Source organism: Neodiprion lecontei, chromosome 4 (assembly GCF_021901455.1).
Source record: "Neodiprion lecontei isolate iyNeoLeco1 chromosome 4, iyNeoLeco1.1, whole genome shotgun sequence".
NCBI lineage: Eukaryota > Metazoa > Arthropoda > Insecta > Hymenoptera > Diprionidae > Neodiprion > Neodiprion lecontei.
In genome coordinates this window covers 23395684-23423303 of record NC_060263.1, presented here as the reverse complement: position 1 = coordinate 23423303, position 27620 = coordinate 23395684, and the positions used below count along the sequence as shown (strand labels likewise).

The 27620-nt window shown below is 40.8% G+C and overlaps 1 protein-coding gene across 3 annotated transcripts in view; it reads left to right on the top strand.

Annotated features, from left to right (window-relative positions):
- The window catches only part of LOC107221901 (homeobox protein dve-1), a 79387-nt gene extending 51767 nt beyond the window's left edge, over positions 1–27620 (top strand). For all 3 annotated transcript variants that reach the window (XM_046737251.1, XM_046737252.1, XM_015661072.2), the window contains 5 exons: positions 17921–18063; positions 18431–18733; positions 24355–24888; positions 25778–26155; positions 27264–27620. In XM_046737251.1, coding sequence (XP_046593207.1) covers positions 17921–18063; positions 18431–18733; positions 24355–24888; positions 25778–26155; positions 27264–27440 — 1535 coding nt within the window. In that variant the 3' untranslated portion in view covers positions 27441–27620. The remainder of the gene's footprint in view (positions 1–17920; positions 18064–18430; positions 18734–24354; positions 24889–25777; positions 26156–27263) is intronic.

The window sequence follows — 27620 nt, the reverse complement described above, 5'->3', positions numbered from 1 at the left end:
CTGCTGCAGGCTCAAATCTCTATCTTCCTGCTTAGCCGCGTCTTAAAAATTTCCCAGCCGGAATTCGAAATTCATAATTTACGATCTTAACGGTAATCCGCGACTATAGCTGGGGTCGGGAAGTTTAATACATATTTTTTTTTTTTCTTCTCTCTTCTTACTTTTCTCTGTGTAAGTATAGGAAGGCGAGGAGGGGGGGGGGGGGAATGTTTTATATTTATATATATATATATATATATATATATATATTATATATAAAAAAAAGTACTCATCCTTTGATCCTGGATTTATTTAACTGGGGTGAGATAGGACTCGTACCAAGGAGATGCGAAGGGTGATTTCAAGGGGAAGACTATTGATTTTCATGCCACGGATTAAATGCCTACTAGTCGTCGTCCCTTGCTTTGCTTGTTTGCTTGCTTGCAGCCGTCGCGACGAATGTTACGATAGTCGAAAAAATCTAAACCTCTCTTCCCGAAAAGCTTCAATTGCATTCACTTATCAGGTCCGATCTGTTACGCCAATCAGATCTGCCGCTGTCCGATTGAAGCCAGACTTGCGTTCTAACATCCTTGTTTTACGATTTTTCGATCGAGTTCCCTGTAGATGAGGTACGAATTCCGTCACGTCGTTATTATTCCTCACAAAATTTAATCCCTTGATCTTACAGAAACTCAAAACAAGAACTGTGTATAATTCGACACAATTACACCTGTCGTTTTGGAAAGCCGGTCTCTTTGCGACTCTTTCTCATTGTCAGACAAGTCGTCAACGGAGCACGAGGTGCCGAATATCTTCTGAATTAAATGTGCTGCAAAACTGTGGGCAATGTGCCCAACTATTTAATATAAATCTCGGGAAATATCGTTAGTAACGAAGATCCTCGCAGTAGATCGATAGTGGAAATCGGTGATCTACGCACACGATGAAAATCGTTCCATGGATCACCGAAACCTCCGATCGGAGTTCGTCAAGTTGCAACGGATACATCGTCGTGCTATCAACACCGTCCGCTGATGACATGCATAATGTAAAGATAACAGCTAAGTCGGAATGTTAAGAAAACTTCCATAAATAAATACAGAGGTAGACGATTTTGACAAGGAATGACAATTTAGAGGGGTATAGTTTTAAACGGATACACCTTTTTCACCAATAACTTATACCTTGAACAAGTGTCTGAGTAATTTTGCTCATATATCTAAATTTAGTATTCCACATTTTGTTTAAAACTGGTTAAACTTGAAATTAATACGTTAAATAACTATTAAATTTCGTGCAAGAAAACAAATTTGTTTGTTATGTCTGTCTTTTGGCAGAAAATAAACAATCCAACTTTTGTGTTTTCTTAATCAATTCGAGGTTAATCGTTCATCAGAGTCCGTTCTCTGTTTACGACATCTCTTTTACACCTTAATAATCTAATTCGAAGTAATTTTTCTAATCTGATATTCAAGACCCGGAACGGTTGAACTATGCAGAAAAAAAAAAACAAATTAAAACAACGACAGAAATTTCGTTCATTTCCAAAATCGATCCAAATATTGTAGTTAAAAATGACGAGATCCGGTGATCCTTGAATCGTCCTGATTTCCGCCAAAACTTTTTCCAACATATACGACAAACGAAGGCCGGTGAAAAGATTGCGGCGACGAATCCTGGGAATAAAATGGTTTGGCGAATTTGAAACGGCCACACGGATCAAAGTGGAATCTGGAAAACATCCCCCTAGCTTCGCGAGTCGTGTCAACAACACGTTCTCATTGAATAAAACACGCGAAACGGATCACCCTGTAGAGGCATACGCGTACCTCTACATTTCATTGCTTACAGGCGATGCAGCTGAGGATGGGCGGCAAGTTCGATGTATGTGTGTATAATGTAACGTATAAGAGGAGAGAATGACGAAGATCGCAGTTATCTCTACGGGTCACAGCGAAACGGTCTTAATCTTGAGCTGCAGAAGAAGGGTCTTTGATTATCTTTATCTCTGGCTTCCAACTCTCTCTCCCGTCCAAGTCGCATTGCCTACTTTGCTCCCGGTCTTCGACACTATGTTGCTCTTAATTCCGACCGAGGCGAATGGCCCCTTCGATCAGAGAGGGTCGGAACCAATGAAACGTCTAAGCGTGCTTATTTAACATCGATCTCCGAATTCCCACCGCCCGATGATGGAGATGAAAATCTTGACGCGTATGTGACTTGCGTCGCTTTGCGCGTGGAATCAAACCTCACGATTCAACAAGTTTTTTTTTTTTTTTTTTATCAACATTTGAGTACCGGTTGGAGAAAGAAATGCCTCGACCATATGCACTTTTCGCGTGAAGAATTGCTAGACTTTTTTTTGAACATCGTATCTGTTTTGGGGTTGATTTTTACTATCTGCACTTTCTCTTTTCAACGGAGTTTTCCGTTGAATCAAATGACTTTTCTTCGGGTCTATAACCAGATTCGTTTTGCCATATCTGGTAAAGTCAACAGATTCTTTCGCTACGTGTAAGTTCCTGAAAAAATGTTATTTGCAGAATGGGGTATACGACTGTGGGATTTCCGCCGAGTTACGTAATGCCTTTGAACAATTCTAATTGAAATTTTTGAATAGTTCATACGATTGAGTATTTGTATTTCATTTCATTTTTCTGACAATGATGTTTCGATAGGATAACCTTTGCCGAAAAGTTTCGATCTTTCAATCGAAATAATTCAAAGATAATCCCAAGATGGGAAAATGCTCGTCGAGTGAATCTTCAAAACCCTATTAAAAAAACAGATTTAACGTAGGTACTACGTAGATTAAACTTTTTCACAAAACTTTTTCGTAAGCAGATTTTTCCGTAAGTAGATCGCAATAAATATTCGAATGCACAAGAGTCCAATCTCGTCTCAAAGTAGAAAATTCTATAAAAAAAAACAAAAAACTGAAAATTCTGAACTTGAGGAATTTAAAAAAATTCTCAATCCGTAGGTATGTATAATTTATGTCATATGAAAATTACGACTCAGGATTTGTCTGAGGTGAAGAATTAAAGGACTCATCCCTGCATAGGTACAAAATACACACACACGCACACACACGGGTGTAGGATAAAGCTTTTTTCCTTTCCCTATCGAGCGAGAAAAATCTTCATTCACAGTTGATACCAGACCAGAATCCGCGGGTGAACGACTGCGTCGTCGGCAGGAATTGCGAGTTAGTGGATACACAGAGTGCGGACGGACCGGTCGCGGGGAAAACATTTGAACTTTCAACGCGATCAGCGAAGCGGCGGCCCTGCCTGAACGAGCTGTGTAAATCGTATTAGGGATTATTGCACGATCAAAAATATCCCGGGGGATAATCCTCGCGGCGTTGGAACGGTGTGCGTGGGTATTAACTCGATCGGTGTGCCGGTTTTCCCTGTGTTAATAAGCGTATAGTTGATGCTGCTGCACTGCACGTTCCTATCGCCTAAAACTAGGCGAACGAATCTATAGTCGATCGTGGTGTTTCTCCCTCCGCAGCTCCGCAACGCGTTGAGCAATTTATATACGACCATTTTTTCCATATCTATTCCCTGATTTGCATATCCCGGTTATTTCATTTTCGAGAGATTTTTTTTCTTTTTTTTTTTTTTTATGAATTGATTTTTTTGCAGTTTTCTTCGAGTTTGAGTTTCTTTTTTTTTTTTTTTTTTTTATTATTTGGTCGGGTTCGTGACATTTTTTCATTACCGTTTCGCATCTGTTCGTCGCGTTCGTACGTCGTGTTTGTATAATTTGCAGTTAGTAATTCGGGTGGTGGCACTTTTTGCGGCTAAGCTTATGATTTCTCTACAGCGGTGGGTAAACGAAAATACATGTCCTGAATATTGAAAAGGTTCAAGTTACAAACCTAAATGCGAACGAATAATTGCAAAATTATTTGGAATTTTTGTATCTTACTTTCTTGTACAATGTTCTGAATTTCAATCGAGAGTTAAAATGTTCGTTACAAATGTGACTTTTCAATAACTTGGTGAACTTCATTCCCTTAAAAATAATATTTGAGAGATATTTCAAATAATGAGTCAGTGGATGAAGTGGACCGTATTTTTCTTTGTTTGAACTCATTTTGCGAAAATATAATATTGTAACCGTGATACATTCGCAAAATTAACACTCCATCTATGTAGTACACAATATAAATGATCCACAATACGGTGTTCAGATTGTGATTAATTGAACATACTATGTCCAGTGTTGCAATTTGGGTATCGCGGGTTTAATTTTCTCAATTCATACATAATTTGCTATCTTTTGTCGACTTTTTTTCTTTCGTTCGTACCGTGACTGGAAAATACAATCCGGGCACTGTGTAACGCTCTATTTCATGGTTGTACTTGCAAATTGCATTAATATGCGAACTGAAAGTATGGATTATTAGTTCGTCGCTATTGCAATTCCCCTACATCAGTAACTAAAAACTCTAGAAATCGTTCGGAACTTAACCCTGGTCCGTATATCATCTGTTTGAAATCGATTAATTTGTCCCATTTTAAGACTCACGAATCAGATTCATTCAAAATAATGAAACATACAATTGCTCGGATGAATTAACGGATCGATGCATTTCGGAGATTTTCAAAGTGCAGGTTAAAATTTATATTGAAACGGGCAGAAAAATCCTTTTTAGCGTAATATCTGAGTAATACGTACTCGCCGAGTTTAAGACTTTAATTTCACGACTGCAGCCTCAGACAGGTTGTAATTCTCACAGAAAGCTTAGGTTACTTTGAGATGGGAGTGCGGCGAGTGATGAAGAATTGCTTGTGATTCAGCATCGCTGCAATGTTGGGGCTTCGTATAATGATGACCTCGGGAGAGATTCCTACTTAAATACGTCTTGATTTTTAATTATTAACGAGGTAATGAAGGAAGCCCCGTCAGAGTCCTCTATTGTGCATACATAATGCTCGGTCGGTGGCTTAATGTTCTAAGGCTCTTAAATGAATATATAAAGACAGCCGTAAGCTCGTCTTTATGCAAGGTATACGTGGGCTGGTAATTTGGCATGCTAACTCTCCTCACTTTACTTTTTACAAAGGATAGGTAGATATTTTGAATAGGATTTTCTTCGTTACCGCTCCGATTCTTCGGGAGTTTCCTTACGGCGATAACTTCCTTGTGTTAACTGCAACTACCTATTATTTAAACTCGACACAACGAAGATTCACGGCTACAATCGCACGTGCAGCTGCAACGTAAACCGGAGGAGCAGAAACTTGTGTATAGTATAAGTTTATTGTTCTCATCTTCCCTTCGAATAAATTAAGAACGAGATCGGGGTTTCCAAAGATACCAACATTCCAACCACAAAAATTCTCGAAATCTTATTATAGTTGAATGGAAACACCGTGGAACTTGACATTATAAGGTGATCACTGACCCGGTAATTGAATTTTCCCGAAAAACGAAGTCGCGTTTGTGATTCTTGCGTTAAAAATGACGGGACTCGAATTTTGTACTCGAGTTACGGCGTGTATCCTGACACGCTACAGAACGAGAGTCTTCTTCGCTTATTCGGCGAAAGGATGCATGGATTTTTTTCACCCCTTTACCACCGCGGCAACTAGAGGGTAACGATAATTAATTGAGTAGTGATTTTTGAGTGCCCTTGTCCAAGGCCGTAGATGGCCGGAAGGCGATCAAGATAAAACCTGTAATAAAGAGAAAGAAGAGCGTACAGCGTGCAAGGAGGGTTTCCTTCGCGCGTCAGCGTGTCAGTTTTCCAAGAGCTCGGGCTAAATAGTCCATTATCTGTTTCGCTTATCGAACAGACGTTATCTCGATTTTTGGTCCATGAAGCTCCGGAGTAGGCAGGCAGTCAGGCACTCGCGCCCGACCAGCTTCTGACAATCTGACAGGCGTAAGCCGACAATTACTCAAAGCGCAGTATCTCGTGGTCGTTCTGATGTTCCGCGGCTAGAGCGAGATGGTGAAAGAGAGAAGGAGAGAGCGAGAGAACGGGTGGAGGAAGAGAGACCGGGAGAAACGACTCTTAATCAAACCGCGACAAAAGACATTAAAACTGTAAAGCTGTTGTATCTTTATACTCTTCGGAGCAGCTCTGGGTGATAAGACTCCCTTCGCTCTCTGCACTTGTAATTATTGTATTTCTTGTATTATGACGTTACACATTAACACGCGCTGAGACGAGTTTCGGCTTCGTGTCTCTCACTCCGCCTCACTTTATACTCACTGTTTCATTTCGGTCACAAATCTTACGCGTATCTCTTGCGACTTTTGATCACTTCAATCACACACTCTCAATGAAAAGACACTTCTAATTCTTTTACTTTTCTACACGGAATTTTCCTCTGCAAAGAGAATCGCTCAAACGATTCATAAAAATGTTGGTAAAAACGTAGGACTGTAACGTAAAAGCGGCTAATCTTGAATTTTTTTTATCATCGTAATACGCATTCCTTCATCGATTGTTGAATCGGAAATTATTGTCGAGTCACAAATAATCGTAGAGTAGCGGAAAGAATACGATACTCCCACGCAGCTCATGGAAAATTTACTGTATCCAGGTATAAGGTGTAGGGACTGTAAGTTTACCGGTAGATGTTCCTAGAACACAGGTATATATATACGTATACGCGGTCTATATCGACTAATGCTGAATACATAAGACGTAATCCCAGAGTATGCCGTCTTAAGTATTAAGCTAATCTTGTTAGGGCGTAAGCCTTCGGCTGACCCTAGGACAGTCTTTTCATTCCCTCAACACGCGAGTGGCTATAAAGATTTTTTGCACGCTCGAGGATCACGTAAAAAGTACAAGACTGCAAGCCTAATTGTCTTATACGGATGTGTAAAAATATCACTAGGAAATCCGTGGAGGTGTAACTTTCGTAAGAGAAAAGTCAGGGAATATGTTTGAAAACTGGATTAGAGGTAAAATGTATCGTTAATCGGTCGAAGAATGTACAGTTTTTACGTAACGACCGACCAAATCCAGTTTTTTCAACCTCGTTTCATCCTGTCAATTATTTATACATTTCTGAAACAGCGGAATTTGGAAATGACGTGACGGAATAGAGAGAGAATTTGAAATTGATAATTTTCGAACCATCCCGTTGCTATCAACTTTCGACCATTCGAAGTATCAGTCAATGTGGTCTTCTTAATATGTTGTCCATTCCTATAAATACAGTGGGCGGCAATTCGTCGATGCAAATTCCTCCCGTCGCTATTCGCGCGGCGAAAATGATGCTAGTTTTTTCTATTAACGGAGGGTAAAACGAGTCGCGGCGAGGGTATAAGATGGAGGAAAAGGACGAGGTGGGGGAGGAGAGCGAAAGGCAAGGGTGGTAGGAGTAAGTGGTGGTTTTGGTAAGGGGATGCTGTGCCCCTGATGCGATTTCACGCTGGATTTGCCTAAGATCTCCGCTAAGGAGCCCTTTAACCCTCCCCCTACTCCTTTTCCCTTTCCTCGGTGGCCCCTGAAGATTACGTGCTTTAACGCTGTTACTAAAATGCCGACGTTGTAAAAATGACGGAAAGTCCTGCTAAGCGTCGTACGTATAGAGAGCTTCGCCCGGCAGCCGAAAGGAGACTCGGCTTGCCGATGGCCGGCTAAATCTCAAGGTCGTCTCAAACCCTCGAAAAGTCGATTCGCCTCATTTGGCCACTCGATATTACGTGTCCTCCCTTTCGGTTCGTCGGCTGCACGATATCCTGGATATCATTCGCGATTAGGAACTCCGGATCCTTGCTAAGTCTCCACTTTATCGTTCGAGATGTGACTTGATCGGATTGTTTATTATACTATTTCTTTTTTTTTTTTATTTTGCAAAGTTTTCACTTTGCAGCAATGCGCAATAACTGCTTCAATTAACCGAAGAAGATTCTTCGGGGAGCGAGAAAAGATCACGTGCTTTCAAAGACTCAGAATTCTCTGTGCACGACTTCGTCACGAGGATTAAAATCGTGGTACGATTTTCGAAGCATTCTAGGTGGTTCTGAAAATGTGTCGAGCAATGATCGATAGGTTTGATTTGGCACGAAATCCTGAAAAAGACTGCGAGTATCGGGGAGAAAAGTTTCTCTCATTCCTCACGAGTATCCGACGTCTTGCGTCGAAGACGAGGTACAAATTCGCGCATGCAGCAAGGTCTTCGGATTTCCCCGCGACTATGACGCAGAGGTTTATGCCCGAGAGAGCGAGCGGACAAGGCTGAGAAAGTCGTCGAGAGCCGGCAGCGAGCAGGCGGGATGCTGAAGGAGGAACTGGTGCAGCATCTAAGCCCAACGTATCCCTAGACGGCTAGGGGTCAGCGCCGCTAAAACCGGGGATTTGGTGTATATGCAAACCCAAACGGCTTAGGCCGCAAGACTGAGGCTGAGGCTGAGGCTGCGGCTCCCTTCCTCAGGATTACTACGTCATCCTACAGAACTCTGGTCGCCGGAAGGATCAGCCATCTTCCTTCTGAGGATTATACCTATCCCCTCTATCCCTCATTCGAGTATATCCCAATGGTTCGCGTCTTGCGTCTCTACGGCGACATTTCAAGATCGAAAGGCTTACGAGGTGTACTTGTTGTGCTCTTTTCGATCTGTTATCCTCTCTTGCTCATATGGTATACGTTCTATGGGTGCCGTGCGATTATTCGATTAGGTAATCTTTTTTCGATCAATCGACGGCCTTGATTCATATAACCATTGACAAGCGGAATTGTTACGAGGCAACTTCGATTAATCGATTTATCGCACATCCTGTAAATCTCGAAATCTGCCAGCACCGAATGGTTGAAATTCCAAATGACGAAATTCCGAACGTTATCAACTTTCAATTTGCCATGAAGTGCTCACCGCATATGTGAAGGTTGATAACGTTCGGAGTTTTGACCATTCGGTATGACGTCTGTCTTAACTTTGGCCAATCGGAAATTTATCCCAAGGCTTGTATCGATTTTTATGATTTCCAATGATTTCGGTTACCTTGATCGATTCCTCGTTACTTCAAAAATAGTCAAGTCATTCAAGTTCCTTTGATTTACAATTTGATTTCCAATTGTTCCCAATTTTTGGCTTCTTTGAGACCATCGCACGCGTGATTAAACATGATATCAGTGAAATTGAGTCATGGAGATGGAGTAAGTAATGTTATCAGTGATTGAATTAGTATTTTTTCAACCAAACACTGCAATGAACTCGAAAATCAATGTGCGGTGTGTTCAAGTTGAATATGATAAAAGTCCGAAACGTTTCCGTAACCAATATTCACGTTCAGCCTTGCGTTTTTCATTAAATTTTTATTCGACCGATCGAATTGGTGGTTTATCCAGAATTTGTGAACATATGCAACACGTTTTTCCGGATACATGTATCACATCAGAAATTCAAAAGATCCTCGCAGGTCACCTGAACGTGTTGCAAATCATCTTGAAAGTGACTTCGAGTTTAAAATTCTTCTCTGAAATGAAAAATGAAGTTCTAACGATGGTGAAGAATTTCCTTGTTTCTTTTTTTTTCTATTTAATTTGAAAACAACACCCACAAGATGCGTAACAAGCCGATTTATTTCCGGTAAAACCGAAAGTTCAAAGTAAACCGAACATGACAATTTCTCACGGCCATCATTTGATTGTAAAATCCTGTAAGTTTCAAATTTATTCATCCAAGTGTTGAAACGAGAAAAAGCTACTTTCGCCGAAGGCGATGATAGGTAAAAAGGCGGTAACGCGGTTGTACAAAGTAGTTGGATACAATCGGTAGGCGGTGGTGCACTCGAGCCAAAACTGACAGAGCCTAAACCGCCTTTCGATGAGTTAGCGCTTAGAACAACTCGTTACCGAAAATCCAAAATAAGCTCCTTAGCCAAGAAATTTACGAGACATTCCCCCATAGTTTGGCAAAGTAATTTTAATCTTCCACACATAGCTCTTCCTCTAGGGTGTTCGCCGCGGTGGACGATGAGGGATGGAAAGCCGGAGGGCCGGAAGGAGGAAGAGAGAACGGCGGCTATACGCGGATCGCGGGAAGTAGCGATGCGCACCGAGGAGAGGCCGGTTCCTACATTTACCGGTTCATAAAGCCGCGTGTTTCCACACTCCTTACTTCCAGCATCCCTGTCTTATTCTCCGACTTGTATAAGGGCTCGCTCCCTAAGCGTCTTAGCCTAAGTTTTAACTCTTCCTCATACCTTACGAACCTTACCGCACATTATGCTTCCTATGCATTCACCTTTGTAAATTCCTCTACGTTGGAATACGCACGTGGGTGCTTTGTACGGTACAAATTTCCACGCCTTTCTACGCTTTTTTCGTACGACTCGCGCGACACGTTCGAGAATCAGCCTGCGCAGAGAGACATTTTTTAGCTTCGTTTGCTGTACTGTAATATTCTTGAAAGATTTCAACCTTAATCATATCAGATTATCAATTCTGTTCCAAAACTACTTTCAAGTCCAACGATATTCGAACCGTTGTCGTATCATTACACTTTATTACATTTTTTTCGGTAACTACGACAAATGAAATTCTTACAAGCGTTAATTATTTGAAACTTGTACTGTTGAAAAACGTTCATTCCAAATTTGGCATTCGTTAGTTCAATTCAATATGTTCAAATTGGTTAACCTAAGTATAAAAAGGTGAGATAACTTTCTGGATTCAAATGTATGAGCGATCGAAAACGGTAAAACGACCGAAACTGCAGTTTAACCAGTTCCAATACAGAACGATGTATTTTTTTAATCGTTAATAAAATCTTATGTACAAAAGATAGGTTTAACTTTTACAGGTTTTATCATCGAAAATGTATGCCTTCTTAACAAAGTTGGGCAAAGTGTTGATTTGACGGGTAAATTTTGAAGACACCTATAAAATCAAGTTCAAGTCTTTTGTTGAAGTCATTCGAAGACGTTTTTCATCCTACCGAGGCTCATTAAAATCCAGCAAAATTCTTATGCCCTGATTTTCGACAGTTTCTGGCAATTTTCTACGTCATCTTTTCTCAAAACGTGATTACAAGAGAACGAAATCAAAGCTCGATCGATTTGAATGAAATCCTGGGTCGCATATTCCTTGAAAACCTGGGCAAATCGTACAACTGATATTTCTCGCGCGTCGTTCTTTTGCGGGGGTGGGAGTGGTGTAAGGAGGGTGGAGGGCGCATGAGGCTTGCGTGCAGTCCGAGCTTTCCGCCGGCGTGGCCGTATAAGTAGGCGAAAGCACAGATAGGATAATGAGATAACCTTTCTAGCTTACAAGATCACCAGCCACGCGACGAAACCTTCCAAATCCCAGCGTTAGCCGGGCAGCCGCGGAGTCTTCGTACCAGATCACGCCATCCTTCGGATTGTCTGGTATATTTACGTAAAACACTGCAAGATACACACCGGAGGGGCTGTCACAATCTATCGATTCAGAATCACGCGGCATAAGGCCACCGGGACTCGAAGACTGGTGCAAAATCCTGTCAGCAAAACTTAATATAAGTCTCTTAGCGATTCCCTCCTCCTTCTTATTTCTCCGCTTTCCTAAATTCTCTGCAATAAAGCTCACGTGTCGCTGATTTCCAGAAAACATCGTCGTTGCATATACGGTCGAAATCAATCCTCATTGTTCAAATATTTGTTCCTGTCTTGTTATCTTGTTTTTATCCGAGAGGATATTCGCTCGAGAGTTACAAGGAAGTCGGAAAATTAACGTCTGAGAAACTTTGATGGCTGAAATATTCTTTGAAATAAATAACTGAGATAACGGTAATCATTGGAAATTAATGTGAATCAATTAAAATCACACGAACACGTTGGAAATGATGAAAATCGGTGCAGGCCTTCGTTTCGTTGACGTTCCGTTGATTTCTATCTCATCATGTTCATCTTTCGTTGATTTCCACCGATTGCTAATGATTTTTTAGCATCCCAGGTTATTTGCAAACTGACATGTTTTATATACGATCCGGAAATCACTGCAGATCGTCCAGAACGCCAGAAAATCATAGGAAATCAGGGGCGGAATGAAAATCAACGAATATCACTCGTCGTCACTCGAAATCAATGTCAACGAATTGGAATCGCTTATTCGATTTCCAAGTGAACGGCCTTAATTCAGTTTCATTTCGTAAACTAACCTCGGTCCTTCAAAGTATCTTCTAAATTTTCGAATCAATCGATGATCTTTGTTTCAATATTTCGTCAGGTTAACGCTGCCGACTTCAATCTCGTCCATTATACGGAAAGTTACTCGCCTGTAGTCCGTTCAGTGTAAATATCGTAATTCCAGAAGGCGAGATATCTAAGGCTTGCTAATGAGAGGAAAGCAGCGCCAACAGCAGCACGTCGCTGGACCCGGGCGTATAACGCGTATAACGGACACGGGGGAACGGAAGGGAACGGAAAGGAAGGCGGAGGGTGGAGATAAAGAGTTCGAAAGAGTTGAAACCTTATCTTCGGTACATAAAGGCCAGCTACATCCGCCGGATCAGCCTCAGATACTAAACACCCACACTTTCCTACTCGCTTAATCGAGATCTGCTCCGTCAAAGTGGGCGGCGAACGTTCGCGTTGCGGTTGCGTTTCGAGATTCCGAAATATATTATTTTTTTTACTCTTTGTTTTTATTTCCCCCACACTCGATAAAATTGTCGGAAATTGTGGAGGAGCCTCGATAATTAGGCTAGGCTTATTTCTCTGCCGCCGGCGCATTTAGGATTTTTTATCTTCTTGAACTGCGATGTACTCAGGATTTCTAAATGCGTAAAGGGCAGCGCTTTCTATATGAAGGGATTTGATCTGTTTTGCGACTCCTACGATCTACAATCTTGAAAATGTTATAATATTGTACGAAATTACGAAACCATAGGTTCTGTTGTAATTTCGCACGTGCAGGTAAAGTAATTTGAATTCCGATAAACGTGGGGAAAATGTGCGAAAAAATTTTACCCATCAAGTATATGAAGATTTTGACAATAGCTTTTGACGTGAGTAACTTTGGTGGTTTTGTTGTGACAAACGTTTCGTTAAACTACTTTTTGAATCCTTGCAAAATCCTGAAACATTGCTACGAGTTCATTCTTTAATCCGTTATGTTTTCGTACGCCACATTTCAGATTTTAAATTATTCATTGATAAAAATGAAAATTCAGTTCTCGAAAACCCGTAGGAGAATCAAAAAATGTTAAATTTTGATTGCCATGAATTTTATCTCATCTGCCTTTGAATCAACTTGTCCGCGGAAACAATTGCTAAAAAAAAAATAAAAAAATAAAAAATGTACAATTTTCACAGTAACTCGAACCAAAAATGACGTTATTTAGTAAAAATTATTCACGACCTAGTCCGAAGGTCAATTTTTTGATCCACTTGCTATGATTTTGAAGAAGATGCAAAAGAATAATTTCCACGATTGAGAAATTTACGAAACAATCGTTAATCGATCTTTGCCAGCAATTCGCGTGGCCCGGAAGTTCCCGAAGGCGCAAAATGGCAGCCACACATACATCGGGGGAACTTGGAAGTATCAGTGGCCACGACGTATTCACGATAATTCACGACGCGAAGAGTGATACACAACCTTAAGAGAGACACGCTAGGCAAAGTAGGCTTGGATTACGGGATTACTAAGAAGAAGAAACCTTACGGCTAAAATCCCTCGCGCCTACTTGTCTTATATTCAACTTGTCCTTCGGTCGTTTTACATCGATGCCTCACACGAACGCACGACGGCCAACAAGAGTCCAAATCTGGATCTTGAGAGACGCGTGGCGAAAGTAAAAAGCTGCAGGTAACTTTCGAGTTGGAGGCGAAAAGCCATTCGCTTGGAAATCAAACGAATCGTGTCTATTCGTCGGCATTGATTTCGAGTTATTCCTATCGATATTTTTTGTTCTTTATCACGTGGTTTTCATTGATTCCAAATTTTACCCTTGATCTTCAATGATTATCGAGAATTTTGGACGATTTTCGGTTTATAGGTTGGATAGAATCACTGGAAATCTATGCAAATCGCTTGGCGAATTAGAAATCAACGAAAGCACGTGATAAGAATTTACATTCGCGGTCTATCGGAAGGCCTGCAACGATTTTTTCACCGCTATCACGTGATTTCAAGCGATCCGTAATGATTTCCAACGATCTTATACAGTTGTCTCGATTGATTACTCGTTGCGCCAAAGAATATTTCAGTCACACAAGTTCCTTTGATTTACAACCCGATTCCCAACTGTTCGATTTATAACTTGGTACCTTGAGTAAATGGTCCCTCGTTTTGCGCGTAGGTACAGATTGCAAAAAATTTTAAGAAGGAATAAAAAATGAATTGAGGATGAGATAAGAGGGCCGGCTTTTGACGCCCCGAAAAATATGTCCCAACTTTTTATCAGACCGTATGCATCTAGTTGGCCGCAGGTTTCCGGGCTGTTTGCTAATTGTGCAAGAATTCACACCCGTCCGATTAGCTCCGCGAGAAAGAGGGTGGGTGGGGGGAAGCGAAAGCGCTGCTTTTCGCACGCTGCAGAGTCTTCAAGAAATATTCCTATATCGCACAAGCGGAGAATTTTTCAGAAGGATCGACGCGCGGAGGAAAGTAATCAACCCGAGGAGAGAAAGGAGCGGGAAAAGAGAGGGAGAAAAGCGCGTCAAAAAATTCGTTGCTATCTTGTTTGGCAGGGGTTGTCTTTTGACAACAGGGGAGTTTATCTTCGGACGACGACTGTCAAAGAAGCGCTCGGGACGCTTCCGTCGTACGGAAAATTCGGCGAGAGATACGAAAGAGAGAGAGAGAGAGAGAGAGAGAGAAAGACGACGCCTCGAGATGTGAAAGAGCGATACGGCCGCCTGGACCAGAAATGAGAAATGTCTTTGCAGTTATGGTTAAAGATTAAATTGCCCCGGTGGGCGAACTGTCGTCGTCTCTCTTTCCCTCTCTATCTCTCTCTCTCTCTCTCTCTCCTGCTCTCTTCTTCGTCGACGTATCCGTTGCGCGATCAGGGGTGTGAATTCCCGTCCAAGAAGTCAAATTCGCTATCGGTGCCAACTTTTTCATCCGGTTCAGCACGATAATAAAGCGACTCGCTGTTGAGAAAAACAGAGGCTGCGCCTTGCGTTCCGCGTGACTTATCGCTGTAACGAAAAAAAAGAAAAAAAAACAAAAAAAAAGGAGCGAAAAAAAAACAGCAAAAAGGAGAGAACAACATGAAGTAAAAAAAAAAGCATTAATTATGAAATCCCAACCAACCACTTCTGGACCTTCGAGAGCCTGACTTCGTCGTCGTCGTCGAAATGTCAAGATTCGCTGCTGCGTAGTACCGAACAAAAGAAAAGAAGTCTCCATTTCTTTTACAATTATACCCGTAATAATTAGTCCGAATGCTAACACAGCTCAAGACAGTTGATTAATATCTCTGTTGGCGTCGAAAATGCGAAAATTAAAAAAATTAAACAATATTATAATAGCAAAGTTAACTAACACCTGCTGTGTTTGTTTTGACAAAGAATACTTTATTCTGATATTATGTAACTAATTTCCTGAAACTACTACGAAAGACAAGTTAACCCCTTGAATACTTCATTTTATGCTTTTTTTTCAATTCATCTTTACCATGTTTTCGAACATGCGCTTTGTTTTAATGACGAAATTAGATTTGAACAGGCATGTCTGTGCATAAAAACACCCGAGTGTAATAAATCAGAGTGTCAAGAAACGCACATCATCAGATTAAACGTAATCTTGACTAACCTAAATAACGGTTATCGGAATGCAAATTTAGCAGCTTATTTATAACACCAAGTGGTACATATTATTGTGAAAATTATCTTGGATTTCTTGACACATTAGAAATTCTCAGCAACGATTTTTTTTCAGTTTAGGAAAGTATTATTTTGCACCATGAAAAATAATTGGTGAACATTACGATCGAAGTCAGAGATCGCACAAACAATTAGACGAATCTGACCGCGTTTTGCAGTTTCGGTCTTCGAATGTTGGAAGCATCATTTTGAATGATGACAGATTCAAAAATTTTACAAGTAAACATGGGACAGGATAACTCTGCCGGGTGATTATAATCTTCGATACTACATTATTAGTTAATTGGTAAATTCAAACTGTTTGTTTGGTTGATTGTATTTTTTTTTTTTTGTCAAACAAAGCCGTTTAAAATCAAATTATTGTTTCGCCAACATCAAGTTTTATCCCAATCAAAAAAAGAATAGTAAAATATGCTAGATTGTCCGTTTAGAGCTACAAATTATATTTTCATTTATTGCCCAGATCTGAATTTTTCGATTGTCGTAAGAAATGAAAATAGTCACGATTGGAAATTATTTTCGGTGTTCAGGTTCGAATCAGCGCAATATAATCTCCAACCGTGACTGGAACTAATTGCAAGATATTTGGTACCAGCCAACTACAACGGCGGTTAAAATCATAGACCAAGATTATAGAGTAACGTTAAGGGAGTGACGCAGAAATCTGCCCCAGGTAGCGCCGAACTTGACCAGCTGATCCCGGCACAAAGGCGCCCCCAAGAGTGGCAGCCCCCTTAATGAAAACTATACATCCCTGGATTAAGTTAGCCACCGGTCAGTCTATGTGAGTCTTACATGCAGTACATAGACCGGCATATTGGATGGAGTTAAGGCATTAATAACTAATATCATGGCTCCTCCTCTGATCTACCCTGCATCGTCCTTTGTTGGCCATCTTAGTTAAGTCTTAGTATAGTTTCAACGCTCGCTGGACTCGCCACGCTCTAAGGAGATTAACCGATGACCCGTCTTTGACACGCGCCCAAAGATCCGCCACCGCAACTTTACGAACGGTTACCATATCGATCCAATCACATCGAGAAAACCACCCATATCTCAGAGTCGACATCTCATTTGAATCAAGCAATAGCATCCGTTTTCTAGGTTGCCCTCAATTGCTGCACTCATGTGGTTCAGGATAAACAATGTAATTATATTAAGTTATTCAACCAGCCTCAAGGTGTCCGGCTTTGTGTTTTCGGTGATTTTAACGCATGTGAACATTGGAAGAAGAAGAAGAAGAAGTTTGTAGGTGCAATGCGAAGAGATGGGATCATTTCCTTTCAGACGATCCCGATGATCGTTCTGGTCTTCCAATGTCGTAAATCGTCTTCCGTAAATTCCGTTCTTACGATCTACGGTGGATTTTCCATTGAGCCTAACTTGAAAGATTCCGAGGCTTTGGACACCGCAGTGACATGTCGAAGAGGGATGAGAGAATTGCAATTTATTTGCAGTCTGGTTACGTATATTGTACGAGGTGCGCGCATCGGCGTACCTTTAAGACGCTTTTGACGTAAGTGGCTCGAAATGCTCTTTACGGAGGGTTGGTATTCCCTCAGTTTGGGAGAGGTCTGGGATTAAATACTGGAGAGGGATAGAGAGAGCCAAGACTTAAGCTGGAGTTAAACAAGGATCGCCACCATTGTGCTCCCCGGGTGGCGCCTATTGTCTCTTCCTCCGGATGCGGATAGATGAGTAGATCTGCATATGCTTAGCAAGGGGTTAGATTTCCCCGCACCTCCCTCCTTCGCCCGTCACCCGGTGTGTCGTTCGGCTCAGAAATATGTTCTCCTTCGACGAAGGGTGATTCGAGTGGCCCCCTGACTTCTCAATAAATTCTCCAGTCGCCTTTTTCGACCGTCACCGTTTCTTACCAATTCTTACAATAAATCACTTCGCGTCAATTTCAAACGGCGTCATGTCATTTATCGGCTGATTTTTCACTTTGGAAGACAGTCAAATTGATTGGAAGCAAGGAATCGAATCAGTTCGTTTCACGTGTTTATTGGTTACCGATTGTCTTTGACTTGGCCATCGTTAGCTATGAGCTCGATGGTTCGTTGGAAAAAGCGAGTGATTTTTCGGACTGTACAAAACACTCGCAAAATAACAGATCCGTTTTTCGTTTTATGTTTTCAGGCAAAAGTCTTCCGGTACACTGCGTCGTAGAAGCCATTCATAGCATCGTCGAGAGTCGCGTCAGCAGTGGAAGAGAAAATTGGCGACGCCCTCAGGTGGAGACAGACTCTTACGTAATCATTCCAGCGGCAACAGCTTTTCAGGTAAAAAGAATATCATTTTTGCCCATCTTTTCTTCAGTACCGAGTTAATGTGACGTCTGTGACGTTAAGAACACTGTAAAATGATACCGTTTCTTGGTTATCAATTTCCTGTTATTGCGTTTTTTAATTTGATTCGAATATTGCAGCATTTTCACGTGCTTTTTGTGAGACTGCATTTTTGCAAGTGTGTAGAAAGAAATCTTACTTCAGATAGATGCTTTTATTCTTGTACCATAATATTTTAATCAAAGAAATGAAGAAAATCGATTTTTGAAAAATCCTGACCAGGTATAACCCCTTGAAGAATCTTTGAAGGAACTCGAAAGACCGTTTAGACTGATGCGCAGGTTTCGATTTTAATGCGCAGGATCTGGTTGGCGTGGCATTGGTGAGATTGGGTTATCCTGCTGATCTGACGCCCAGTGCCCGCGGGAGCATCGTGATAAGGAACTGGAAGCCACTGCCCCTGGAAAAGGTGGCCGACGGACCGCTGCTGACTGTCGGCGACATCCTCGCCGAATTGACGACCGTCGCCACCCTCAGGATACAAGTCTATCGCTCCAGGCCGCCGCCCCCAAGCCCAGCGGCGGAAGTCAGGAGCAAGCTCTTGAGGCTTTTGCTGCTTCACAGTCACGCGCTTCTCATATCCGCCGGCTGCCCCTTGGACGAGGTGAGAAATTTCGAAGAATCGTGATTGGGACGGTTATATTTATCGTTACAGCAACGTAGATGAAAAGCTGAGTTTTACGTGGAGGGTCATCGACGCCAAAATCGAAACAACCATTGCAGTTCGTTAGCATTGATTTCTAATGATTATTAGTGATTTTTATCTCCTCGCGTGATCTTCTTTCATTTTCAGTGTACAAAGTGATTTCCATTGCCTTTCGATGTTACCTTTGATTTCCAATAATTTCCAAGAGTTTTGGGCTATTCAAGCGATTTCCGGATCGGATAGAATCGGGGGATATCATAAAAAAAATCACTGGGAATCAACAAAAACACGTGATAAAATAGAATTCAATAGAATTTTTACGAGTTAAAACTATTTGGTCTCTATATAAAGATTTGCAATGATTTTCATGATTGCAACGCTTGTTACGAGATTTCATCAACGCTGTCTTGTGATTTTACGTGACTTGCAAGGATTTCAGCTTTCTCAAATGACTTCTCGTTATTTTAAAGAATATTTCAGTCATTTAAGTTCGTTTGATTTTGCAATTTCATCACTAATTACTGATTTTGTGACTTTCTTGAGTGAATAGGATCTCCGTGTTTCGAGGTCTGTACACCGAGAACAAAATAATTAATTGCTTTGCAATCATTTGTTTCAATGCAGCGACTTATTTTTAACAAAATTTTAATTCAACGAAAATAATACTTACTCGTACCCATCAAAAGGCGAATTCCATCGTTCGATACAGAGAATTCCAATTGATCTAATAAATGAATTCATGATGGGCCGTCAATGAAATATTTAGTCAATTTTATGTCGTAGTATATATACGCTAAAATCAAAGGATATTCATTCGGATTCGGTAAATGTTTATTGCTTCAAGTAGATTCGATTCCATTCCACTAAATTAATCATTTGTTTTTAGGTTTGTGCGACGAATTTTTTATCCCACGATATTATGCCCGGAACGAATTAATGAATATCGATGTTTTCGGTCTTAATCGACACGATTTTGGATTACGATCGCTTCGACATTTCCCGAGTAAAATTGAAGCTAGTATGTATGTTTTATGCAACAACGTTTTCGCTGCAAGCTCGGAACGCATCCGAGCCGGGTGAAGCTCCTAAGCTGTCCCATCAAAGTCGGGCGGATTAAACGCTTGTTTTTTCTCGAACTGGATGCGTAAGGACGATTTGTAAACCGGGTGAAATTAATTGAAACAGTAGCAGCTCGTTAAGAGGACGAGAAGAAGGAGGACCGCGGGCCCGCAGAAGATTAAAGTTTAGCACGGTTGTAAGGCGGGCGGCTTAATACACTTAAAAATGTATAAAATGTAAATCTAGATACCGGAGTGCGTCGTCGCGGCTCGCGAGCTCTCCGGGCGTGCCTAATCTCATTAAGAAGTCCTCCTTGGTATCCCGGACCGCCTTTCTGCCCTGCATGGAGGCCACCGAGTTAATCTTTCGAGACGTTGAGTCGCGGTTTGCCAGTCCTTTCTTTAAATAAATACCCGAGTCGAAACCCGTGCTCCCGTTATTTATTTATGTTGATGATGTTGCTTTGCCGAGAATCGATGCCTTTCAGTAATTTTATCCCGAGATAGGAGAGGATCGTAAGTTGAGTATATTTCAAGTTATTATACTCCTCAAACCACAAAGGTTTATTTATTCATTGTACTGAAATTTTGAGAAGAAGCTTAGATGTCGATGCTTCGTTTCAAATTGTTTTACAATTGTTGAATCTACAGTAGATTCGTTGGATTTCACTGTACGATAGTGAAGCATTTTCGTTCGGAAGATTGTTTGCTAAAAATTCAACGAAATCCAAGTTTTTTATTTTGCCGATCACAATCAATATCGCAATGCAATTTCGTAAAATTAAATATTCAATCTGCTAGATTTTCAAACTTTTTGAAACGAAGCATCGATATTTATTTCTATCGTTCTTAATTCCAGTGTGCAATCTCTTGTTTTCGGAGTAAAAAAAATATCTTCGAATAGCCTAGGAATATAATCATTCTTTAATCATAATTTGATAAATTAAAATATCTCTTCAACGCTCGGTTTTGGGCCCTTGGGGGTGTTTGTGGAATGGCACATGCTTGGAAAATTCCCAAAGAGTCCGAGTTACGGGGGATATGAGGTAAACGGCGAAAACTATAAACCGTCGGGAGATCCAATAGCCAGAATTATAGGCCGCCGTCGAGCCTCGGTGTGATAGGATTACCCTCTGCTTAGCCGAACTCGCAGTCTTCATCAAACGTCCCTTCGACATGGGAGGAGGGTTACGCCGGGCATTATCTAAGTGCACCTCTTTGAAGACTGTCTAGTAGAAAGGCCCCCGACTCCCTGCGCTCCCTAATGCCGCTTACCGCAGTCTATGATTACCAATTTTCCCCTCACAAATTCGCTCTGCTTAAATTTCATCGGTAAACTCGACGTCGTCTGGAAGACCACCGACGATGGGGGGGATTCGGCTTTACGGAGATGGCGGAGATCCGAAATACGTTAGAGCTGCAACTGATGAAATTTATACACGTCCAAAAATGAGCCGATGTAACACTCGAAGTTGGAAATTAAATTAATTATTTCGATTCGTTATTCTCAATTTTACTTGGTTTTCAGTCTCAACACGGATTAGCAACGATTTCTGAACGTTCTTGGTGATTTATAGTGATTTTCGTATTGGATGGAATTATAAAAAATCACCTAGAATGCTGGGAAATCATTGAAAATCATTGTAAATATCTTTGTCAACTGGAAATCAACGAAAGCAGACGTTAAGACGGAAATCAATTCAATTTTAAGAAATTGAAACCATTTCCCACAAGACTGATTACTCCTTATTTTAACAAATTTTTAAGTCGTTTAAGTTCCGTTGATTTTTATTTACGTTAACTTTACAAATTTCTTGAGTAAATAACCCTTCAAAATGATTGATTGTTTTAACCGTGCCAAAGTTAGAGAATTTTGCTTTTATATAATATTAACACAATTTATTAATTCCCTTTTTCTCGTTTTACTTTAAAAATGCTTGCAAGCTGATTGACTTAAACAAGCGTCACTGAAGCCCATCATAAAACAAACTAAGTACTTATATCTAAAAGTCTATTTTTCAAAACAATTTTATTCGGTTTGATATCATATGCAACAAAAAATTTTCATCAAACGTTAATCTACAGAAAATAATTTCTAGTCCTGTGTATAATATGGTATTTATTCATGCATGAGAATTAAAGGAATGAGAAGGAGAACGTTTGGGCGATTTTTGCAAGGTACGATGGTGGATGGCTTCAGTGATTATAATTGGCGAAAAAATGAGATATGATCCTTATAATAGTTCGTTTCGGTAGCAAACCGACCCGGACGTTAAGTGATTAAATAACATTTCGTGAGATGATAAAGAGGCGAGCCTCATGAAAGCGGGCTGCGTCTGTACGATTGACGGACGGAAACTGTGAGTTAAAAAACCGCAGCGAGGACCGTTTGATAAACGGAAAGATTTAATCTTGCGCCGAGTTGTTGCTTACAAAGTATGAGGTATTTTCAGCGTGAATTCATTTGCGTACAACAGCCGCATGACAAATTCGGCACGCAACACGGGTCTTTTTTTTCGAAGATGGCCTGAATGATTTAGTCGAGAGAAATCCAGCATGTGTTGCTATTCCCTTTGATTATTGGTCTCTCTTGTTACGTTATTTTTTATTTTTATTTTTTTGCCAATAAATTGCGCTGATTTGCTGTTGTCGCATCACTGAATTGACGTTATGGCCTTATTTTATCTAAATAATGTACATGTAGTAAAAGCGTTTGACAATTACGACTCATACCAACAAATTATTTCTATGAAACTTTTCTTGTCAATCCAACGATACAATCCATTCCATTAGAAATTCTTCTAGAATGTGTATATACGAAAAATAAAATTTTTCCCAGCGAAGGACTTCTCATTGTAATTAGCAAGAGCTTCTGGGGTTAACAAATACGTTACGTGTCGTGTAGATTGTAGGTAGCTGGGTGTGTTTAACGGTTCTGTCATCTTAAGAGATAAGGGATCATGCAGCCTTCATTCGTCGACCTTCAACGGTTGATATCTCCGCTAACTCCGCTCGTTAATTTGTTAATTTTTTAATATGCCCCGAAGGCAGCGGCTGACAGACGCCCTGAAAATGTTTAAACTGGATTTTAAACGGGAGTGATTTACAGTCCTGTATTTTGGATCAGCTGATTCTTGCGTCACAATTTCTGCGGAATAAATGGGTATAAACTAGGCTTAACGAGTGTCTCAGATAAGCTGGTTGGTAGGTCTAATAACCGCGTGTCGTCGTCTTCGCATCGTGTTTGTGGAACGATTTCTCAAATCTGGTAGCTGTCAGTGTGGTGAGTGATTAAGTACGGGGTTGTAAAATCACGCGCGAAGAATGCTACCAACCTGCGGAGGATTACCTCGTTAAGTGCGTCTTGAGTGATCCTATGCTCTTATATTTATCTTATAAATCAAACAGATAACGCGTGTAAATTCTTCTTCGGGCTTGAAACATTTTTCTTTTTTTTTTCATATTTTTAATTTTTCCTTTTTTTTTCTTCGTCTTCTCTCTCGTACTCGACAATTCGACTCCTCATAATCTTACAGCGACGAACGACCGACTGAACTAGATATAAACGTCGTCACGTGGTCACGACGACGAAATTCAACGATTTTTACATCAAAGCAACACAATGACAAAGGGCTCCCGAATTTTATATTAAAAATTGACTAGCCGTTCCCTTAAAATTCATACTTACATGAGAATTTCAAATTTATTCAAATCAAACTCTTCACTGAGAAAAATTTAATTTGTTACAGTTACTAAGGGAGGTTACAGATGCAGTGACATCTGTATAATAGTGTCAAATATCGTTGAAAGTATTTGTAATAAATTTATTTGTACTGTTTAGTGTGATTATAGCTACTTAATAATAATTGTTTTGACAAATGAAACATTTCATCTGTTTGTTCAATTGACAGCATTTTTTCAGTAAATTATGGCCTTAGCATCAATTTTTTGTTCCTCAAACGTCAAATTATTGCAACAGTTATAAGAAAATATAGTATGAGTAACCATAATTAAAAATAATATTGACACATACCAGACTTTATATTGATAGCTACAAAACTCATTTTCATTTGGTACCCAAAGTTGTATTTTTTTGGTTATGCTGTGAAAAATGAAAGTAGTTAAGGAAGATATAGTAGCCATAACTGAAAGAGTTTTTGGGGGAAGTAGAATGCTCTCATAATAAAAGGGTAAAAATATTGACTTTGCCAAAATGCACAAAGATCAAAGTATGGAAAGTCAAAAGATATAAAATCGTTAGAATGAACAAGAATATACTAAAATTCTGACGATTCTATGTTCTGGCTTTCGGTTCTTACCTTTTGTTCGTTTTGACTCTTGTATACTTCGACTTCCTGCATTTTAAAATTCTGTAAACTACATTCACGTGTCTTTAAAAATTTGCCAATTTGGCCAGTTCTATTCTCTGCTCTTTCCACATTCTTAACCCTCACCCTGATACCAAACTCCCCCCGTCCCCCTTCAAAAAACAAAAATCTACCCTAAATTACTTGCTTACAGATGACGCTCTCATCCCTTTGCGGAGGCGGCAACGATCTTTCCGAAGAAACGAGGCGGAGCTTCGAGTCTTGGCTTCAACAGCAGCAGCTTGGCCTCGGTTTGAACCCCATGATGCCGTCGGGTAACCACCACCCCCAGAGTCCGCAACCGGAAGTCGGACCCCTGGGCCCCGGGGGCCCGATCGGTCCGCCGCATCCCGCGATGATGCCGTTTTCCCACAAAACGCGAATGCGAACGAGCTTTGACCCCGAGCTTGAATTGCCTCGGCTTCAGCGTTGGTTCGGCGAGAATCAGCACCCCTCTCGCCAGCAGATCCAGCACTACGTCTCCGAGCTTAATTCTCTCGAGTCGAGGAGAGGCCGGAAACTCCTCGACGTCAACAACGTCGTCTACTGGTTCAAGAACGCCAGGGCTGCTCAGAAACGGGCCGAAACCAGGAGCGTCAACGGTTACAGTCCACCGGGACTCAGTCCTAGGGGTGCAAGCATGGTCAGCGAGGACTGCAGCGACGAGGAGGACGACTCCAGACATCAGGTAATTCACTAGGCGACGAACACACTGAGGGAAAGGATGCTTCGAACAAATTTCATTCACCTCTTTCCTTCTCATCTATACTTCATAGTTATAGATGGCTTTGCCGAGAAGGAAAAAGTTCCGAGCAAACGTTTCAATTTTTCGTTTTCGAACGTAACGATCTGTTGCTCGTTAACAAGCAGAAACCCTTGGACATAAAAAATCTGAGCTTTCGAATCGTTTTGCTACTGAAATCACGTGTGGTTATAAACTTTTCAATTGGAATTGTGGTAAACTTTTCGAAAAGCAAGGAATTTTAGCTATGATTCGAAAGATTTCGCAGGCAAGTAACAGTGGCAATTTGGTAATTGCGGTGACACGTGTAACACTGTTTTACTCGTAATAAACTGTTGAGGGTGAATTGGCCGAACCGTCTGAACCAGAATATGTAAAAATTGGGAAGTAAAAAGTGGTTCGTATTAACGAGTTGTTAGCGTAACATTGTTTTCCACGATATTCGTCAGGCACTTGTCACCTTATTTTACCCCTACACTGGTTTTCGAACCCATTTGGATATCAAACGTTATTTCACGCGAAAGAAAACAATAGCAAGTCCTGCTGAAGTATAACTTCACCATCAACCGAACTCCAGCAATTGAGAATTCAAAAAATGACGAGCTTGCGCAGGTATGATCTAAAATCGCAAAAAGAAACGGGAGGTATGTTTGGCTCTTGGTTAATTCTCGATTCGTTTCTGCCACGCGTAAAAATTGTCGATTTTTTCTCCCGCCTGCAGGCGGTCAGTTGCTTCACCAAATCCCCTCCCTCAGTGTGCTTAGCTGTTTTGTACGACAATGCCTCGACGTTTAGTAACCCGCTACGAAGAGTCCTTCGCCTTTGGCTGTTCCAGTCGACTTCTCCGTCGCCTTGCCCGCCACCCAGCCCTCCGGTCGGCCCTTTGTCCTTGACGACGCGCCCGGAAGACCAGCAGCCGCCATCTTCGACGCCGTCCTCGGTGAAGCAGGAGGACGCTAGGGCCTCCTCCGGGTCCGAAGACGAGGAGCCTCACCCGACGGGCCCCATCCCCTCCGGCTTCCCCCTTGTCCCCAGCCCCATGTTCGGGCACAGCATAATGTACATGCACTACCTTCCTCCTCGGGGTCCCACCGGGTGCCCCGCAAGCCTCCTCGACGAGAGGAGGAAACGAAACAGGACTTTCATCGATCCCGTCACCGAGGTCCCAAGACTGGAGGGGTGGTTCACCCTCAACACTCACCCCAGCCACGCGGTAAACAGATTTCTCGATGAAAAAGAGTCGATGGCGGATTGATTGGCTTCGAATTTTTAAGATCTGATCGATTCTCTGCCTCGTCTACTTCACGTCGTCGTCATCTTCTTCGGGTTTATAATTCAGCCGATATTCTCTAGGTTTTTAATTGAGGGGAGGCGATGACAACTTTCGTATTAAAGAAAATATCTAGTTGGTATACAAGTGCATCGATAATTTTCAATTTTCTGGTCTCTATTATTTACTTGTTCAACAATTTCATTTAGAAATAACTTTGAAATGCATTTCCAAAGAAGGAAAGATACAATTTTTATCTTTGAGTTATTTTTTAAACGTCCAGAATCAAGCGGGGAATAAATTAAATCTTATCCGATAGACACGAAATAAATTAATTTACGTTACTACGGATTGTGATGGCCGCCCGAAGCATCAGGGCAAAGTTTACCCAACTTTATTCTCCATTTCGAAATTCCGAGTTTCTCAATACGTGCGAAAAAACAATCAGCAATAAAAAATGCAATAATAGAAATAATGTCTTTATAACAAATAACAAATCCCAATTGAATGAGTAAAAGATAAAAATTTTTCTTCAATCTCCGAAGTCGGGATATAATTTTATAGATTTAATTTCGTCCTTTTTTTCGGCCTCTTTATTGTAATAATTTTCTTCGGTTATTTCTCTTTTTCGTCGACTTCTTATTTTTCTCATTTCGTTTGCGACAACTTCTAGACGAACACACGTGTATCCGAAGGCCCCTTGTCTTCCTACTACCCGCGTTGCATTACTGCGAGAAGTGTGGCCTCAACAATATCAATAAAATATACTTAAACAATTGGTTTTTTTTGACGATAGATTTTACCCAAAAAACGCACGGTGTAGACAGAAGATCGTTGTAATTTTTCCAAATTCTTCATATAATTACGGAATAAAGTACGGATTAATTTTTTTAAACACACATTCCCGGTAAATTTGTTTAGACTTGTATTTCTCTCGATAAATTTTCCCCTGAAAAACTTTGTCGATCACGCGTTTTGCCTACTTTCATAGAATTTTCGAGCTATTAATTTTTCAGCGCCGCGATTCAATAACGGCTTTTGAAATTTTCAGCTGATACTAAAATACACCGAAGAATTGAACCGGATGCCGTACCGCCAGAAATTTCCCCGTCTGGAGCCGAAGAATGTACAATTTTGGTTCAAGAATCGCCGAGCCAAGTGTAAACGGTTGAAAATGGCTCTGTTCGAGGGTGAATCCCCGCAACCGCATCCATACCACGCCGATTAGTTAATTGGATCATTTTAATCGTGTACTGTATATTACGATATTATATATAATATGAAAAAACAAGAAGAAAAACAATATCAAAAAAAAAAAAAAGAAAAAAAAAACAACACACTTTGTTGATTCATTTGTTATTTCGTAAATGTTGATTAATCGATACGGAAAGAAGAAACTGAAAATTTC